Source organism: Parasteatoda tepidariorum, chromosome 7, assembly GCF_982258835.1.
Source record: "Parasteatoda tepidariorum strain Cologne lab strain chromosome 7, Ptep-v5.0, whole genome shotgun sequence".
NCBI lineage: Eukaryota > Metazoa > Arthropoda > Arachnida > Araneae > Theridiidae > Parasteatoda > Parasteatoda tepidariorum.
The window spans coordinates 81770462-81788318 of record NC_141761.1 but is presented as its reverse complement, the minus strand read 5'-3'; the positions used below and the strand labels follow the sequence as shown (position 1 = coordinate 81788318).

At 27.3% G+C, this 17857-nt stretch overlaps 1 protein-coding gene across 1 annotated transcript in view; it reads left to right on the top strand.

The window, feature by feature from the left end:
• The first annotated feature begins 1858 nt into the window (after nucleotides 1-1858).
• LOC107446818 (glutamate receptor ionotropic, kainate 2-like) overlaps nucleotides 1859-17857 on the top strand; it is a 96841-nt gene continuing 80842 nt past the window's right edge. The window contains exon 1 of the mRNA XM_071183227.2: nucleotides 1859-2002. Coding sequence (XP_071039328.2) covers nucleotides 1888-2002 — 115 coding nt within the window. The 5' untranslated portion in view covers nucleotides 1859-1887. The remainder of the gene's footprint in view (nucleotides 2003-17857) is intronic.

The window sequence follows — 17857 nt, the reverse complement described above, 5'->3', positions numbered from 1 at the left end:
ACTGATTTTTATTTACTATCGAATTTATTGAAGAAATAAATTGTGGATTTGAGGTGGCTATCAGTGAACAACAGACGAAGCATTAAAAGATATTGACAAGTGCATGCCCAAGCATGCACAGTGACCTTAGTACAAAGTATTAAATTTAAAATAATGCACCCCTTTTTGTAAAAAAGGATAAAAATATTAAATAATATATTTTAATTATAGTAAAATGATGAATGTGTCTAAATATATGTACTTGCCTTACATATAAGTCCAGAGCCATTTCTGATAGGAATCTGAATCATGAAAAACATGAAAAAAGGGTTAATTTTTCCTGCCAGTTCTAATTTATAATAATGTATAATTAATTAAGTATTTTAGTTAGTCACTTTTCCAATAGGGGTCTGAGAAAAATATTATATTTCTAAATTTAGCATCATGCTTTTTTACTGCTAGAACTGTCAAATATTCATGTCCATCTTCAATCACTTGAAAGTGAACATCAATATTATTTCCAAGTTTGACTTTCAATAACGATTTTAACTAGGAGTTCATTGCATATTCATTCATAATTATTAGTTTTCTTTATTACTATCGGAGATCAACATTGTTGACTTATTGGGCCAGTGGAGTCACAATTGCATCCTCTTGCTTATTTTGTTTAAATTTTCACTTATGAAACTATGAAGTTAACATGCTAAGTATCTATAACGATAAATAATGTATAACTATTAAATATTATGTATAACTAAAGTAAAACGAAAATATTAAGTTGTATATTAGGGGTAACGGAAAGAAAAGTCGTTTCGCTGTATTTGATTTTTGCTTACAAGATTTTATTTTTAATCAATAATGTATTTACCCACGTTAGCAAAAAAACCTTAATACCGGATCGAAAATGAATCGAAATGGATCGAAAAAATTGTTTTCATGCGCCGAAACAACATTACTTTCCGGTCCCGCTAATATTAAAGGATCATTTTGTTTCTTTATTAAATATTAAATGTCATAAATTTACCTCAATCAATGATATAATTTTTCTTGCCAAACTGTATTGAGTAAAGTTTATCTCTTTTTTGATGAATTCCACTTAAAAAAAGTATTTTACTTAATATAAATATGGTGAAGAAAGTGAAAAAGTTATGAAATTGGTAAAGAAACCATTGTGCTATCTTTATTTGTTACTGTACGGGCTTTTCATTCTGTGCAAAATTGAGTAGCATTAATTGATAACGACTCAATAATTATGCTTGATTATTACCATTCGTAATATTATTATTATCATTAATATAATTACTATTATTATATGGAGAAATTGACGTTCAGTCAAAAATTCTAGTCCAGGATTTAAAATAATAACGTTATAAAATTTTTAATAGAAAGCATACAAAGTCATATTTAATCCACATGTTTCTACCAGAAATATTTTTTAATCGCTTATAGTGTTGATAATTATGATCATTCTCTAGGTTTAAATAATAAATAGTATTACTTCCACCAAAACTATATTTTTAAAAACATAAGTCAAAAAAATAAGGTGGCAACTATTCTCTCCGAACCATATAATTTATTTTTTGCTTGAATTTAAAATAAAATTTTATTTCTAATTTCCTTGATTTTCGCAGAAAAACTTCCAAACCAAAAATTTTATATTCACGTTTTAATGCTGCATTGTTATGTGCTCTGACAAAAAAAATGACATTAGATTTGACATCCCTTCCTTTACCTGATATTTATTATCAATCAAGATCTAACAAGGGCTCGGATGCGAGGAAAATTGCTAACGCCCACTAAGAAAACTGACTAAAAGGGGCTGTGTGCAGAGCGCCCTCTACCGAACTATACCGAAGTTCTTTTTTGAGTGGTGTTTCAGCAGACTGGGGATTGTTCGTCCCGCTGTCAATGTACCGACGCCGGTTCGGAATTCCGGCCATGGACGCTGGATTCATTCGGATCATCTTGCTACTCTTCTCTTCTCTCATTGCCGTTTCGCCTAGACCGGATAATATTCGCATCGGTGAGTACTTGTTTTCTCTCCTTCGAAGAAATATTTCTATTTTGTCGGAGAAAGTTCAAATACCTGTTGCTCCGATTAGATCTACACCAAGTTTAAGTGGTTTGTCTGTTTTACCTTAAAATGGGTATATTTTAAAAATTCATTTTTTCACTTTTATGGTACAAATATTTTTATTTGGTATTTGATAAAATAAATTTACTATGTATCTTGAATAACTAAATTTGATTTAATATTTATCTGAGATATTTATTATGTACATTTGTTTTTGTTTTTTTTAAAAAAAAAAATAAGGAATTGGAATATTTTATTAAAGCTGCAACATTATAAAACCCTATGACTCATTACTTTAATTTATTGAAGAGAAAAAATGGCTTAAACGGTACAAAAACTTGCATTATTTTAAAGCAAACAATATTTTTTTTACAAAAGTTTCTTTTCAATTAATATACAAAAATTTGGATTTTACTTTTTCCATGGTTTTAGGAAAATTAATCAGTTGTCAACACATTTGGCAAGTCAATTAACATTTAATTTTCTTTTCTTTTTTGCAACTAGTATTTAAAGGTACCTAAATCGGCCATCTAAAGTTAAAATTTCTTTCTCTATATTTTATGAAAATGAAACGATTTTTTATTCATTAATAGTTTTTTTTTCAAAGCAACTATTAATTTTTCATAACCGACAACTTCGCTATAATTTTCTATGATTTTTCATGCTATAAAAGCATCAATAACTTTTGATTTGTACAAAACGCTTCGTAACCAATACTTATTTGCAGACATGTCTCTTTTTAGTTAAAGGAAATTTATAAGAAACTAAAATAAGCAGAAATTGAACTTTTTGAAACATTGCACGTTCACATTTTTTTAAAGAAAAAGATGATAGCTTGAACCTTCAAATAAGACACGTATTTTCAATAAATATTCTGTAAGCATAACATTTTTGAGACATTTTATAATTTCCTAACTAAAATTTAGTTTTAAAATTCCTTATGAATTGCCCATTCAGAAAAACAACTGTGGTACTATAAACTAAATTAATTAAGATAAAAATTAAATTTCTGTAATATATATATATGTACTAAGTAATATTCTCATTATCCTCTTGTATCTACATTGCACAATATTTTTTAATGCTCCCTCATCCATATGTAGAAAATTTGTCATAATTAGTATTTTCTATGAAATTCTTAAAAATATAATTGATTGCTATGATATTTTAAATATTATTCATTTTCAGTAAACCGTCACAATATAAGCAATGAAAAACTGTTCCTATACTCTTTTTGTAAATATAATTACGTAAAAAGCTTTTATGCAAGTTTTATAATATTTTTTTCTACTTTGAGTACATGAATTTTACAATTTAAATTATAATATTTTTAACCTTGAATTAAAGACCTTGATACTTTAATTTTTTTTTACTGTTTTTAAAAAAATATCTATAAATGTTTTATTGTTAAAATGAGGTTTATTATTATTGCATACACCACGGTAAATGTGTTTTATCTGTATTGCGCTTTTTCTATTAAAGTTAAAATAATGTAATGAAAAAATATTTCATTAAAGATGTATAACTAAGTTCAATTTTTAAAATTATTAACTTATCTCTGAATTAAAAGCTGATCTAAAAACGGACAGTTAAAAAATGAAGAAAAATTAGTCAAAAATGTCGTTTCATAATTATACTGTAAAAAATTGTTCGATAAATATTACAGCATGACTTTAAGTCTGCAATCTATTCTTCATTCATTTCTAAAAAAAAAAAAAATTAAATCATGTCCTTCTATTATTACCTGATTTTTTGTTCTAATTGTATAAAAATGTGTTACATGGAATAACGCTTTTAGGTTGGTTTGATTTCTGACTTTACAGAATTGGTTATTTCTCTTACGCTTACGCTGGAAGTTTCGATGCTGCATGCAAAATTGCAAATGCATGACGCAGCAGTTTGAATTTTAAACACGGTGCAAGCAGAAAAAGATGCAGTCCTTGAATTATCTTAATAAAAAACTAAATATAAATTAAACTATTTTGTGCTTTTACTATAAATGAAAGAGCAGGAAAAAAATTATACTTATAGTCGGTCAACGTACTAGATCAAAGAAGACGAACTTTTTTGATAAGTGCGCCAGTTAAGATACGGTTCAGTATTTTAAAGTAACATGTGTGTCACGTGTATGTGTGCTACTTCCATTTAAAATTCAATCTGTTAACCACTGCTTTGGCCCAAAAACATTGAATTTAATTGAAGAACTGTACATGCTGTTTAGTTATTAACTTTCGTTAGTAATAAGATGTGGTATTTTACAATCGATTACAGTAGAACCTCAATCTTCCGTTTCTCATGTGTACTTTCATTGCAAACGATAAGGGTAAATGACGAATGTGGTTATCATAAAGGAATGAAATGAATGAAAATGAATTAAATTTAATAAAGAATGAGCAGACTTAGAAAATACAATAATAAAAAGAACTTTTCAAATTATTATATTCGTAAAGCACAACAAAAATGGATAAACACACAAATTTATTTAAAATAGTTTGAAATTTATATTTGAACACACTTCCTTCAAAATACAAAAAAAATAAATTTTCAATATTTTGTAACAGATGTTAGCCGTTGTTGTTTCTGATTGTTGGCACTGATTCTTTTAGAGATTTTGGCACTTGATTTAAATCTGAAAAAAAGTGGTTTCTTACTATTGGTTACGCTAGAATCTTGATATTTCATTTGTCATTGGTGCATTCATTGCGATTGTCCTAGGTATGAAAAGTAATAAAAAATAAAGAGACCTGGAAAATAAAAGTTGAAAAAATTATCTATTTGAAATTATTATGTTCGTAATGCAAAATAAGATGAATTAACACAAATATTTATTAAAAATATTTTGAAATTTTTCTTCGAACATATTTTTCTTAGGTGCAAACAATAAATTTCCTCATTTGTAACAGAAAAATACTGGCACTGGTAGTGGTTTCATTTCGTATTCTTTGTCGGTGTCACTTTGATCTTCTTTAATATTTTTCTTGAACTGACAATATCACAAGTTCCAACAACTTCATCAACTGATGCATAAACATCAAACGAGCTGACTGAAGTGTTTAATTCAAACTGTCACCATTATTTACATTATTTGTATGAAGAGTTATTTTCTTCCTTCGCATAATGAAATTCAGAATTGTAGAATTTCGAACGATGGACGCGAGAATGTACTGCTATCAAGAATGGTGCAAATGGACATTATTAATATTATAAGAATAGCATTTCTGACGAGGCTGTTAAAACTAAACAAAATTTACTGATGAAAATATATGACATTGTGCATATTTAATATTGAATTTTCTTAATTTCAATTTCAGTCACGGTTGCTTAGGGGATAGAGGTCTCCGATTCCAATAAGATGACCCAGTTTCGAATCCCAGCAATGGCTGGTTGATACGAATTTTGATCCCACCTTACTCCTGAAACAGTGCTGATTCACAATATCTTTTGTTGTAGATCATGAGTCAGAAATTTTGCTGCCGGGCTAGCCCATGGAGATTTTCGTATAAATTCTGAAAAAATATTTTTTTTATTATTTTTACTTTCTACGACGTGGAAAAAAAACTTCGCTGAACTAGTTAATCATGTTTAAAATAATTCTATTTTGTAACTCGATGTACTTTATCTATTTCCTTATTTTATCATCAATCGTAGATAACTTACTCAAATACTAAAATGGAAAAGTGCTATAATGAGATGTTAAATACTTTTATGACAATCTAATATGGATAAAATTAATTATTACTCAAACATAAATAGTTGTTTGAAACGAACCTCATGAAATATTACCATTATACAAAACCGTAATGGAATGTAATTGTTTCCGCAAAATTAATCTTTCATAAGTTTGATGAACCATCCATGCTTTGAATATCAATGTGCCCAAATGTATTTTAAGATCGAAAGACTCTGAATTTAATATCCATAAATCTTGAATTACATTTTAATTTCTACTTCGAGTAATATTGTGAGATATATTATGTATTTACTATTTTAGTGTATATGCTAGAGAAATTATGGTTAATTTAACTATAACAAATATAGATATATATTACATCAAATACTTTAATGATTTTGAAGCGCAAAGAGTTTAAGTAGACTATTGAGAAAGATAGTATTTCTGAATATTGAAATGAACTGTATTACTTTATTGGTGTCTAAACAGTATGGTCATATGGATAATATTTAATATTTTGATTATTTTAATGACATTCTTCGTCTATTTTTTAGCCTTCTTCGATTCAAATTATAAGAAACAAATCAGCAAAGTAAAAGTTTTATAATTTCGAATACTATCAACGCTAATTTATGTTAAATAATTAAGTTTGACCGTCACTATAAGTATGCTCACTATAAGATCGTCACTATAAGTATGCTAGTGAACTACGCTCGGTCGTCACTGTAGGTATGGTAACAAATTACGTTCGATATATCTATGCTAACATTCGGTCATCACTATATATTTGTAAAGGAATTTTTTCGATAATCACTAAATACATACTAAAGAATTACGTTTTATCATAACTGTATGCATGCTATTGGATTACGTTCAATAGCTACGAAATGCAAGCTAATGAATTACTTTTGATCGTCACTATAGGTATGCATGAGAACTACGCTCCATGGTCACTATATGCTTTCTCATGAATTACGATCGATTGTCACTATATGTATGCTATTGGATAACGTTCGATCGCTACGAAATACAAACTAATGAATTGCTTTCGATCGTCACTATATGCATGTTAATGAATTATGTTCGATCGTCATTGCATGCATGCTAATAAATTACGTTCGATCGTAATTAAATGTATGCTAATGAAGTACGTTTAATTGTCACTATATATATATATGCTAATGAATTACGTTCGATCCCCAGTATATCTGTGCTACTGAATTACATTCGATCGTCTCTATACCTATGCCAATGAATTACGTTCAGTCTTCACTATATATATGAAAAAGTATTTTGTTCGATTGTCACTAAATGTGAACTAAGGATTTACATCGGTTTATCACTATATACGTATTAGTAAATTACGTTTGATTGCTGCTAAATGTAAGTTAATGAATTACTTTCGATCGTCACTATAGACGTGCAAAATAATTATGCTCATTGGTCACTATTAGTATTCTAATGAATTACGTTGGATCGTAACTAAATGTATCCTAATGAATTTGCGGTAAGCATGTTGAATAACTTCAGATACTGTTATATCGTAAGTAAAACCCAATCCATAAATGGTTATTTTCAGAATTGATTAATAGCAAATTAAAATCGGATATTTTAGGATTTTAATTCATTTTTTATAGTAAAAATCCTTATTTATTTTGAACTATTTGGTTGTATTTAGGCATCAATTTTATTAAGGTACTTGTATAATGCCTATTATTCGCACGGGTTAAAAAAATCCTAAATAATTAATTGTTAATAATCAACTATACACAAACATGCCAAAAATCAAAGTTTGAAATAAAAGTTATTAAACATAAATAAGTTTAATTTTTTGTATATTTTAATCATTTTCAAAGTTTAAGTGTTAAACTCAAATATCTTGACCGCATAATTTATTTAACTGGGACATAATTATATATAATAAACACAGAGAATACTCATAGACATCCTGTTACAATAGCTATAAGTAAATCTAATCACGTACAAATTTTTTAAGTGTTATCATTATTTAACTACAAGTTCTTATATTTAGTACATACATTAATACTAATATTTTAAAATTGGGCTAGATTAATTTTCACTATAATATCTCTGCTTGATTTGCGTTAAAGTTGCAGACAATTTGATTTTGTGAAAACAGTGCCATAGATTGGCACTGTGAATTCTGCTACCAGGTTTGTATGCAAATGAAGTTTATTGACGCGTATTTTTTCAACAGGTAATTACGTATTAAAAATGTATAAATATGTATAAGTAAGAATATGATTTAATGAAAAATATAATAGTATTGTTGTATTTCAAACAATTTATTCATTAATTACATAAATTAGACGAATAGTGGTCGCTGATAATTGGATTATTTATTGTTTTTAGATCAAATTTAATAGTTTCGTTGCCCTGGAACCGCAAAAAATGACTGAAATATCAAATTTGAATACATCAAGGAGGAAAGTTTTCAAAATCAATTGCAGAATTTTCTGAATAAGCCGCAGTGCTTTTCCACCTTTAAGGAGATACTCTATTAATAATTTAAATGCTGAATTAAAAAAGAAATTATTCAAATATCTTGAAATTTGATAGGTATATTATTAAAGAATAGCTAAAGATAACGAAATCAAGAAACAAATAAACTAAAAACAATTTAAGTGTGTTTTAATGGTGTTCCATTTTTGGAGCATTAGCGCTTGACCGGATATTTTCTTTTACTTATTTTCATAGAAAAAAAAACGAAATAGAATGCGAATTAAATTAGCAGTATTATTCACTAAACTAAACTTATATCGTTCTTGAAACAATTGTTGTTTTTCTCCAATGTCCACCTGGATAATGACCTGGGTCATACAGGCATCTGAAGGGCAGATTTGTTGGCCACTCTTTCAGGTGCATCATATTAGGTGGGCCAATGTTGCTCCCGCAGTAAGGACAGATAAAACAGAGAAGGAAAGAACATCTATGCCTTGCCCGGGATTTGAACCCAGAACCTTTCGGATGCAAGCGCAGTTCCCTAACCCCTACACAGGCCGGTTGGCTTTTTAACAATTGTGAAAAGCTTAATTTTCAAAATAATAAAGAATATCTATTACCTTTTATCAAATATTTTTGCTATTTCAAAATTTGTATTATGTAACGCTTACGATTCAGCAAATGTGGCCGAAAATCTGAGAAGTTCAATGACAAATTAAAAAAAATTAAGGTTTAAAGAAAATATAAAAATCATTTTATTTAATTCAATATTGTTTTTGTTTGAAAATGCAGTATAGACATTAACCATCAGGGAAGCTATCGGAATTATTCGTGGATTTCTGCATCAAATAATAAAGGTTGTAAATAAACTGTGCAGTGGGGGATGGGAAAGATGTCACTACGGTCGGGTAACTAAACTACGCAGAGGTTCAAAACTATGACCGATATTACTGCATAGGGGGTAGTAAAGTAATGCATTTCTCGTTTATGGTATCCCGTGTGGAGAAACTCGTTACATCATTATAAATATTGAATTTATTGGATTATGTGGCAATATTTTCTTGAAAGTATTTCGTGAATGGATACATTATAGTTAACCCATCATTTACCTATTATTTACTTCGCAATACTACAAAAGAATCTTAATTTTATTACTATATGTTATAACATTGACCTTAAAACCAATAATTTTTCTTAACAAATATTTTCGAAAAATTTGTTATTTATAGGATTGCAACACAAATACAGAAAACAGGTTAAAAATATTGCTTACAATAGTTAAATATTAAATAGTTTTGAATTTAACTATTGTAAGCATTTGGTTTAAAATGCTTTATGGTTAATTGAGCGTATGTGCATATGTTGTAATATTTGTAACCTTCATGACCATAAACTTCTAAAATATGGAATCAGTAGTAGAATTATATTTATCTCTTGCTTCTGAACTCTACAGTTATGTTTTTTTTTAAAGTATTGCTTTCTGAGACAAATCAATTTACACGAAAAACAAAAATGATTGATGTTTTTGAGCTTTGCTTTTCCTCCTTACAGACATAAACTAAAAAGTTTTTTTAAAAAAAAGTCATGCTCGGGAAAATATACAGCAATTTTGAAATACTCTTTTCAGCTTAAGAAAATATATCTATACACAATATATATTTCTGAAAACAACTTTCTGTAAACATCGAGCAAATGAAATGATAACAACTTGTTGAAAATATGGATGAAAACTAAACAAATATGTTTATTTGATAAATAATGGATAGTAAACATCTTACTATGCTTTAAATAAAAATAAATATAGTTCGAAAATGACTTTTTTTTAAACTTTTCTGGGAACTCTTCAAATATTTAGTTTCCAATCTTGAGTAAGTACAAAACATTTTCCGTCACCTCTTTAATTTCTACTAGTTTACTTCCATGCTAAACAAAAACAAATTAATTCGTTTTATATAAACTCTTCGATATTTGTTATTTCTGAATTCAATTGTACAACCAATTAAAATGCTTTCAAATTGATATTTTCTATAACATAATTTTGACACTTTCCGTTTTCGTATCCATTCGTTTTCGAGAGTCATTCTTTCTTTAAATGATTAGTTGTATTTTATTAGTTGGATTGTATTATTTATGCTGTATACACGGAATTTACTTTTTCTAATATAATCCAGAATATTTCTTATACTTACATGTAACGATTGCAAGCATAACGGTTGTGTAAGATAGGTTATAATATAACATTTCTACCACAAAACATCACTATATCACTATTGTCACAACATCACTATTGAAAAATATTATATAAGGATGCTATACAGAATTTAAGGCGATCCGGTATACGAATTTGGAGTTAAAAAAATGCATTTATTGTTTTTAATTAGTGTTGTTGTATTAAACAATATGTATACAAAGAAGCTGAAGTATGTAAACAATGAAGAGAATGATTAATTAAACTCAACTACAAGAATTTAATCTTTTAATTAAGAACCATCTCAAATCGATAACTATTAAAGAAAAAGTTATATAAAAAGGGTTATATGACATTATTATATTGAACAATATTATATTGAGATGCAATATGCAAAATTAAAGGAGGTTCAGAATATGATTTTGACTCTTTTTTTGAAAGAATATGTATTATTTTGGTTTTTTTGCGCTTTTATATCATACAATGTATGCTTAAAGAAGCTCACATATGTAGTCAACAATTACGATGCTAATTTGGTTGGATTGTTGTATTAATCTAAACCCACCATATTTCGGTGCAACCATTTAACTGTAGAAATTTTACAGGCCTCCATGTTTGTAATAAAGGAAAAAAACACTTTGATTAAAATGGGTTATGTACTAAAACTATTCATTGCGTCATATGCTATAGTGATGCAACTCTCGATTCAGGAGTTACAGAATGCATTTTTGAAATTTTTTAAACTAACGTATTATTTGAAATTTCTTACTATTTTTCTTAATTTTGAAGTAAGTATGCTAAAATGGCCACACATACAGATAGCAGTTTTGATAGAATTTTTACTTAGAAAGCCTTATTAATCTCATAAGCAGTGACTAAATCATTAAACGGAAAAAAATTTAAAACCCACAAACTTTATAATAAAAGAAAAAGAATGTACATATTATGCTTATGTAGTATTACCGTGATATACAAAAGCCAATTAACAATTGCGATGCAACACGCAATAAAAGAAGATCCAGTATTGATTTTTGCTTTTTTTAAAACAGATTATAGATACGTTTCTTCTCTATAAACGTATAAATAAAATTACTTTTTGTTAATGAAATACACCTAATTGCTTTTCTTTCTCGAAACATGCATTATCCTTATTTTTTTAATTTTAAAATGGATATTTCTTAAAAATTTTATTGGGTACGTGACAATTGAGTCAACTTTACGCAGAAAAATAAAATCTGTAACAATTACTGCAATGTATAGTAATGGCATTTCTGGTAAGAAAAAATGTATATCTTGGTCACGAAAACCTAAATATTCGGTATTTAAGCAATTCATTTGGCAATTTTTCCGTTCATAAGGTAGCGGTTAACTGAAAATTCTGACTTTCAAAATTATAGCTCCAACAACCTCGCATTTAGTAAAAAATGCAAGGTTGTTGGATCTATATTTTGAATATATGCGTTGGAGATATATATACGAAAAAAAAAATTTTATTACATAGAAAGAAACAAATTTTATTGTTAATATTACCAAAATTATAACCAAAGCACTTCGACTAAAATAAATACCGAACATTTTGTTGCTCCCCTAGAGCTAGAAAGACTGGAAATTTTACCATATATTCTGGTAGTTTTGATTATACTTTTCCTTAGAGTAGAAATAGCAAAAGAGTTCAGTAGCTCGAAATAAAACTGATTTTCCATCTCAAAAATCATTTATTACAGGAAAAATGATAAAATCGCAACCATTTTTTTGCTTGAGGTAGGGCATATTTCGTGTTAAGCGGACTCAAGAAAACAGCAACGTTAATAAAGCACAACTAAAACACAAAAATAAATATAATATCATTCCGCTTTAGATAAACAAAAGCCTGCTTCAATGTCTAAACACCAAATGATTCCGAAAGTAAAAGTAATCACGCAATCCAAAAAATTCTCTGATCCGAATTTTGAAAATTGTATTATTTTAGCTTATTATCTTATCCAGATACCAGTCAACAAATCGCAGAAATTTTATATAAAATTTAGTATAGAATCGTTTTCCATACTATTATATTATATCCTTAAATATCCTAGTGGTGACATTAATAGCTGGGTTACTCATCAAATTTCTCATCAGTATGGTCTTGCATATATTGGGAAAGAAAACTTATCCTTAAATTTTGACTGAAAGAACATAAAAGATAAGTCCAAAACCAGGATATTAAATAATCTATCCCCCTTTATAGTTGAAATTTTACTCATGGGTTCGAGTTTTCTTCTGCTAAAATTTTTCTTCATCTCCCCAATTTGATTTTGGGGAATCTTTCCAGATTTTAATAACTTCTAATAATTTTGCTAATTGTCTATGTAGTATTCTTTCGTTTCTGAATGTAAGAAAATCTAATTTAATTTGTTTATCCTGATCCAATACCATCTTAATTGTATCTTCGTTAATTGTCTCGTCGATCTGGTTTCTCTCTCTCGCTGCTGTGTAAAACTAAAGTCTGTTCATTTATGTACTTTTTCATGCTATATGCAATTTTTTTTTCATTTGTTTTATTTATTTTCTTTGTATATATATATATATATATATATATATACACCCAGCTAAAAATAAACTGCAGTTTTTCTACAGAAAAATAATTTTGTAGTTTTTCTAGAGTTAACTGCAGATTTTCTGTAGTGCAATCCTAACTGTAAAAACACTGCATTTACTTCTCAGCTTATGCGAAGTAATTTTTCAGCAATTTATTTCGAAAATACTTTTAGCTACTGTCTACAAAATTACTGCATTTTAAGTGAGGTCACTTTATAGTCATGAATTTAGAAAAAACAGAAACTTTAAATGCGTGGTTATTCTGCTGTAAATTTGAAGTAATTATACAGTCATTGTTTCAGAAGTATATTTTCTGATGAATCTGCAGAAAAACTGCAGTTACTTTATATTGTTGTAAAATTGAAAGAGTTTGATGTCTTATATCTTGCTTTCCTGGTTGGTAGATCAACTTTTTATAATGTTTATGTCTTTTTTTTATTATATATTAATTTCTTATAATTAGGTAAAAATTCTAAACATATATATTGATAATGGAAATAACACTATCTATATTTATAAAAGTTAAAATTCATAAAATACATACTTGATTTAGTTGTAATTATTTATGATTCAGAAGCGTCAAAAACTTTTAAGTAAAAATTTGACTCAATTTAATTGGTTTAAAATATGCCTAAAATTAGGTATTTAAATATTTCTGCATTTAAGTAATTTCATTACGAATTTTATTTTTATTATTTATTTATTTTCGACCTAAGAAAATTATGCTTGCACAAAGTTTATGGTAAAAACAATATTAAAGTAAAAGCAAGTAGTTAATGTCATTTAGGTAAATTTATTATTCGAATTCATACTACGCTTGGATTATTGCAGAACAAATATTATACTTATTTCCTCTAATCAAAATTTAAACAAATTTATATCAAAAGAGTTTGCAGAATTGAATTTGAAAGGGATATTTAATCCAGATTTTTTAGCTTCAAACCTCTCCTTCAAAAATTTATTAATTTCACTCCGTTTTAGAAATTTGTCTTAAGTAAATTTAGGCAATTTAAAACAATATACCTTTTTTCATTGCTTGAAAATAAAGCTTTATAAATGAAACAAATAATTTTGTTAAAAAAAAAGTAATAACTCATAGTATTTTCAATAGAACCTAAATGAGCATAATATTTATAAAATTGCTTCCTTTAAAAATTCGTTTAGATCTCCTTGATTTTAAAAATTAAACGTAGAAGAAAAATAACATAACTTAGGGGAAAAAAACTCAAATCTACATTGTTAGGAATTTTTCATGAAAAACACTTTTAAGTACTAATTCATTTAATTGTTATTTTACCGTATACAATCAAGCAATTGGATAATCATAAAATTATGCATTCAAACTCGTAACTCTGAGAAAATTTATTAACTATGTGTTCACCTTATTTGATTTAACAAACAAAAACTTTATACTTGTCAACAAGACCTAGCTCATGAAACTATTTGGTTCTCTGCAGTCTGCTTGACACAGCGCTATAGCTGAGAGGGCTAAGAAGCGAGATCGAATCTCAGGATTCCAGGTGGCGACATATTCACAACGATAACTTTCCCGAGTATTATATTTCCTAATTAGGTAATTAAGGTGAGAATAGATTAAGATAAGGAAAAAATTCTGTCAAAAACTTTTTTTCAAAAGGATTTTTTTTTAACAAAAACTATATTATTTTCTAACGCTTACGATAGATGTCACCACTAATTACAGACATTTTGTATATTAACAGTAAAAATTTCGAAATTGGTACTACTACAAAATTACTGCAGTTTACAAACTGCAGTAATTTTACAGTGTTTCGACTTCAAAAATTCTGTAGCGGAATGGGCCAAATCACCACAGTCTTCAAACTGTATTTTTTCTGTAGATTTTCTGCAGTTTATTTTTAGCTGTATATCTGTATATATATATATATATATATATATATATATATATATATATATATATATATATATATATATATATATATATATATATATATATATATATATATATATATATATATATATATATATATATATATATATATATATATATATATATATATATATATATATATATATATATATATAAACACGGAACATGTAAATTAAATATTAAATTAATTCAAAATCTGTGTTCTTATCATAAATAATAGTGGGAAGCCTCATTTGTATTACTCAGGTATATTCTAATTAATTACGGTATAATTTTCTTGCATTCAAATCATGTTGCTAGTTTTTACATAAAATTAAACTATTTATTAGATTATTTAAACTGAAAGTTAAGATGCGTATCATTTGGAGACTTTTTTCTTAATCCCCAATATTTTTCAAAACTAAAATCGTGCATGATGAAAAATATTCAATTTCTTTGCATAGTTTTTAAGTAAAATTTAAATAACTTGTTTACTTTATTTACAGCAAGCATATTTTGTGATCGAACTATGTCACATTCAAATTTATAGTCAAATTATCTTAATTACGTTTTAAAATTTAGAAACTAAAGTACTTAAATTAATATAACATAATACTTGAGTGAAGATTTCTCTTCCTTTGTTCGTCATTTTCAGTACATTTTTAACCTCCCATTTACTCATTTATGTAAGTATTTGAAACATCTTCTGATTTTCAATTGATTATTTTTCTGCTGTATAAGAAAATTTTTTATTATATCCGTTTCGACACCTAATACTTAAGTAAGTATAATGTAAAACCTTAAAGAAGATTTTCACTTTTTCTCTTCATTGCTACAAATATGCAAAATTACCATATTTTTAACCTCAAATTTACTCATTTATGTAAGTTTTTGTAACATTCTTTTGATTTTAGATGGGGGAAAAATGAAGATATTGAATAGAATTTTCTCCTGTTCCGTAATAAAATAAAATTTAATATATCCGTTATGACACAACGGCTATCACAATGGCACTCTTCATTTGAAAGAAAGTTGTAACAAAAGGCACTTTTTTCATATCTCTGAAGGATGCCCGGGGATTTCTTCAAGAGATTTTTTAAGATGTTTCTCTTCTTTCACAAAACCATTAGTCTTCGTGGTCAAAGCGTTTTATTTAAAATAATGTTTTCCCTAAAGCTTCTTCCTCTTATCTCTTCCTTTATCTTTAATTTTGAAGAAAACTTTCCGAGTTTTTTTTCTTTTTTCTTTTTTTTTGTTAAAAGAGTTTCTTTTTACACTTTTGAAAAGAAAGTACTCTGCATCTCGTCCTCATTTAAAACATTTTTAATGTGCAAAATATTAGGAGATGAATCGGTTCTCTCAAACTTCAAGTTCGTTTTACATTTAAAAAACCCTGTTGGAAGTTGTATTTTTTTAATTTCTGACAAATACCTAAAAAATATCTATGTTAGATGCATTTTTATTTGTATTCTAAAGGTTACGATTACTCTAAGATACTTTAAGAAACTATTTGGGTTTTTTTCAAAAAGAAATTATTTGTCTGAATAGTACAAAGAAATATTTTACTGACAGTCAAGGAATTGATAAAAAAAAGTGTAATATTCACTTCGCTTTGTTTTAAATTTGAAAAGTTCTTCTTTTTATATTGTAAGCCTTAAAGTATTTTTTATTATTTACATGTTGTCATTTTTAATTTGTTTTTGCTTTGTTGTTTCTGCCTACGCATTTACATGTTTTGATGTCAGAAATTTGTTTATCGTTCGTTATATTCAATATCAACGAGTTCAAATAAGTTCGACAAGTTCAAAATTATGATATGGTTCAAATACGGTTTAGGGGAAATTTGAATAATTTGCAGCATTTTTTAATCAATTATATTATTCTATTTCAAGAAAATTTTTATTGTATTTTTTTCCAAATGTGAGGTAATAAGAATTTTAATTTTGAAAACCAGAATTTCCACTTAGCCCTTACCATATGAACAGAAAAGCTTAATAGTTTAAATACCGTATATTTTGGTTCTATTAGCCAGAATATGGTTCTATTAGCCAGAATAACTAAGAATGTTTTTACCGTATTCTAAGGTAGTTTTACCAAAAATGTTTTTACGTGTATGTTTAAGGTCAAAACAGCAATTTACAACAGCAAATTTCCCTCCATTTTCTTATATTTGCCGTTGAACTGAGGAGAATTTAAATGGTTCTACAGAGGCAAGTGTTTGGTACTATGTACTTTCATGCAATCCAAGTTAAATTTTTTGAAAAAAAATAATGTAAATTAGTCTTAGTTACATTCATTTTATGGTGTTATTATTAACCTTTATTATAGATTTTATACACTGTAAGAACGACAAGTATGTTTCAGAATTTTCTAGTATATTTTAAGATTTAAAGAAGTTTTGTTATCAACGGGTTTTTCTCCGTATTTCAACTTAATCACAAAAGGGTTAAAAATGCTGAAATTCTAGCTTTTGCTACGCAGTTAGTTTTGAGTTCCGTAATATAACTTCATTTTTTTACGATCATTTAGAGATTATTTTCAAACTTGCTGCAATTTTCAGAAATTGATTTATTTGAACATTGCATAAATAAAATTAAGTTTTAATTTTATTGTCAAATTGATGTAATATTGAAGCAAAATTCTCATAATCACTATTTCATCATAATAAAATACTTCAGATGTATACTTCTATGTAGTGACAGAATGCGCGCCTTTCAGTGAAATGACCCCGACTAGAATCCCTGCAATGGCAGGACGATATAAATTGTGTGACATACTTCGTAACTTTCACGTTAAAAAGCTTGTTCCCATTAGAAAAAAGAATGTTACGACACGTTATTTTTGATATACTTGTCTTGTTACGGTAAAAAAACAGTCTAAATTCAGGTTTTTGTAAGTAATTTTTAAGATTTTTTTTCCTGTATGGTATAAAACCATTGGTGTTACGTATTTGTGCCAAACGTTTGACGGTTTTGCACAACTCAACCAGCTGCCGGTAAATTCTGTAAAATCGGTAAG